The sequence below is a fragment of the Microtus ochrogaster genome, chromosome 1 (assembly GCF_000317375.1).
Source record: "Microtus ochrogaster isolate Prairie Vole_2 chromosome 1, MicOch1.0, whole genome shotgun sequence".
Classification (NCBI taxonomy): Eukaryota; Metazoa; Chordata; class Mammalia; order Rodentia; family Cricetidae; genus Microtus; species Microtus ochrogaster.
The window spans coordinates 21,510,606-21,512,750 of record NC_022009.1 but is presented as its reverse complement, the minus strand read 5'-3'; the positions used below and the strand labels follow the sequence as shown (position 1 = coordinate 21,512,750).

Below are 2,145 nucleotides of genomic sequence, written 5' to 3'. Positions count from 1 at the left end.
GGAAGGAAGGAAGGAAGGAAGGAAGGAAGGAAGAAAGAAAGAAAGAAAGAAAGAAAGAAAGAAAGAAAGAAAGAAAGAAAGAAAGAAAGCGAACTGAATGCACTGGAGCTGGAGATATGGCTCAGCGGTTAGAGCCATGAATGCACTGGCTGCTCTTGCAGAGGACCCATGTTTGATTCCCAGTACCCACACAGTGGCTCAGAACCATCCGTAAATCCAGTTCCAGGAATCCAATGCTCTCTTCTGACTTCTGACCTCAGAGGGCACCTTAAAACAGAATGCACTAACACAGTATCACTCTGGCATACTTACAGGAATAGATAAGAGCTGGAAAGAGAGTTTCATTTCTTTCCTGAGCTGTTTCAACCAGCATACGAAGTGGACCTTTGGGGCATAAAACAGCCACCAAATCTAGAAAGAGAAAAATTAAAAAGACACCCAATAAAACATATTGAACTGTGTAAATAAGCACATGCTGGGGAGGACTTAACTGAGGGGCAGGCTTAATGCATTTGACAAAGGAGTGCGAGGAGAACATGGAAATGCTTGAAGTTACGTAAGAAAAAGAGCCACCTAAGCAAAATGAAACAGAAGAGCTGTGCAAATTACACTTGGGCCTTCCTGCTGTGTGCCCAGTCTCCAGTGTATGATTAGTGGGGTCTAGACACGACTCTTGGCTGGAAGGAGAGAGGCAGCAGCAGCAAGAGAGAACTGTTCTAGAGTAGTTCTCAATCTGTGACAGCAGAGTGGAAGGGAGTCATTTTCAAATAATTCCACCCACAAATTACAGACCGATGCTTTGGAGGAGAGCATCCTTTCTTTAAAGACGGTGCGGAATGGGGGTGTGCGGTGGGGGCGCACTTGTCCAGCCCGTGAGCCTGAACTTGGTCCCCAGCATCTCAGAACAAGCACACTTAACTAAGGAACTTGCAACAAGAGAGCAACACATTTAAATAAAATAATAGCTTCTTTGTATGACAAAGTTTTCCTGTGCTGACAGCTAATGAGATCTTCAGCTGGGTTAAAGGGGCCACATCCTGCAACTATTCTGGTTTTATGACATGTTTCCCTTATAGAATTTTGAAATGAATAGATTCAGTTATTTTTAGGGCAACTGAAATGAATGTAAATTAATTTACTTAAAAGTTTTCAGAACACTTCTTTGTAAGAAATGGAGTTGAGAGTCACTAGCTAACACTGGGCACAGCTCTTCCATGTTCTGAAGACCCAAAGCTCTGAGGAGGTCTCACCTGTGCTATGAGCAGGGGGCTGAGGGTCATGGAGAGAATAAGACAGGCTTAGAATTCAGATTTTAGGTCAAGTCACATGAGATTAGGCAAATATTTTACCTCTGTAAATAGACAGATGGTAGATTTGAAAGCATCACTACCATGGGTTCCCATGAGAGTGGGGCACAGAGTAAAGGGCTTCTCTAACCCCGACTAGCTGCTCTATTCCCAAAGGCTTTTCTCCATCAGCGCAAGAGGGAACGACAGCTTCCGGCTACAGATCACCACATACTTCCATGCTTTTTAGAATGGTGAGCACTGAGAAGTCTCTGAGAAGGGATCTCTTTTTGGCTTTCATGTGGGGCAAGAGCTGCAGAATAAAGCCAGTCCCCCTGTTACTCATGACTAGAGTATTATTGTGACTTTTTCAGGACCCATGTCACAGCAGTTGTTAAAGAATTAGAATCTTTAACTGTCCAAAAGCATGTTTACAATTTTTTAAATTTAAATTATGCATATGTATGTGGGTGCCGTGGAACTGAGTTCTGGTCCTCTACAGGAGTGGTATGCACCCTTAACTCCTGACCTATCTCCCCAGTCCCAAGGTTTGCTTTTATTATTGAACTGATAGAGGTTTTTGTTTGTTTTAGTTTATTTTTCATGACAGGGCTTCTCTGTATAACAGTCCTGGCTGTGCTGGAACTCCCTCTGTAGACCAGGCTGGTCTCAAATTCAGAGATCTGCCTGCCTCTGCCTCCCATGCAACCATGCCTGGATGTAAAATACTAGCTTCTTTTTTTTTTTTTTTTGTGGTTTTTCGAGAGAGGGTTTCTCTGTGGTTTTGGAGCCTGTCCTGGAACTAGCTCTTGTAGACCAGGCTGGTCTCAAACTCACAGAGATCCGCCTGCCTCTGCCT

At 43.7% G+C, this 2,145-nt stretch overlaps 1 protein-coding gene across 2 annotated transcripts in view; it reads right to left on the bottom strand.

Annotated features, from left to right (window-relative positions):
* Positions 1-2,145, bottom strand: part of Psen1 (presenilin 1) — a 52,528-nt gene that overhangs the window by 6,781 nt on the left and 43,602 nt on the right. For both annotated transcript variants that reach the window (XM_005343311.2, XM_013346699.2), the window contains exon 8: positions 313-411. In XM_005343311.2, coding sequence (XP_005343368.1) covers positions 313-411 — 99 coding nt within the window. The remainder of the gene's footprint in view (positions 1-312; positions 412-2,145) is intronic.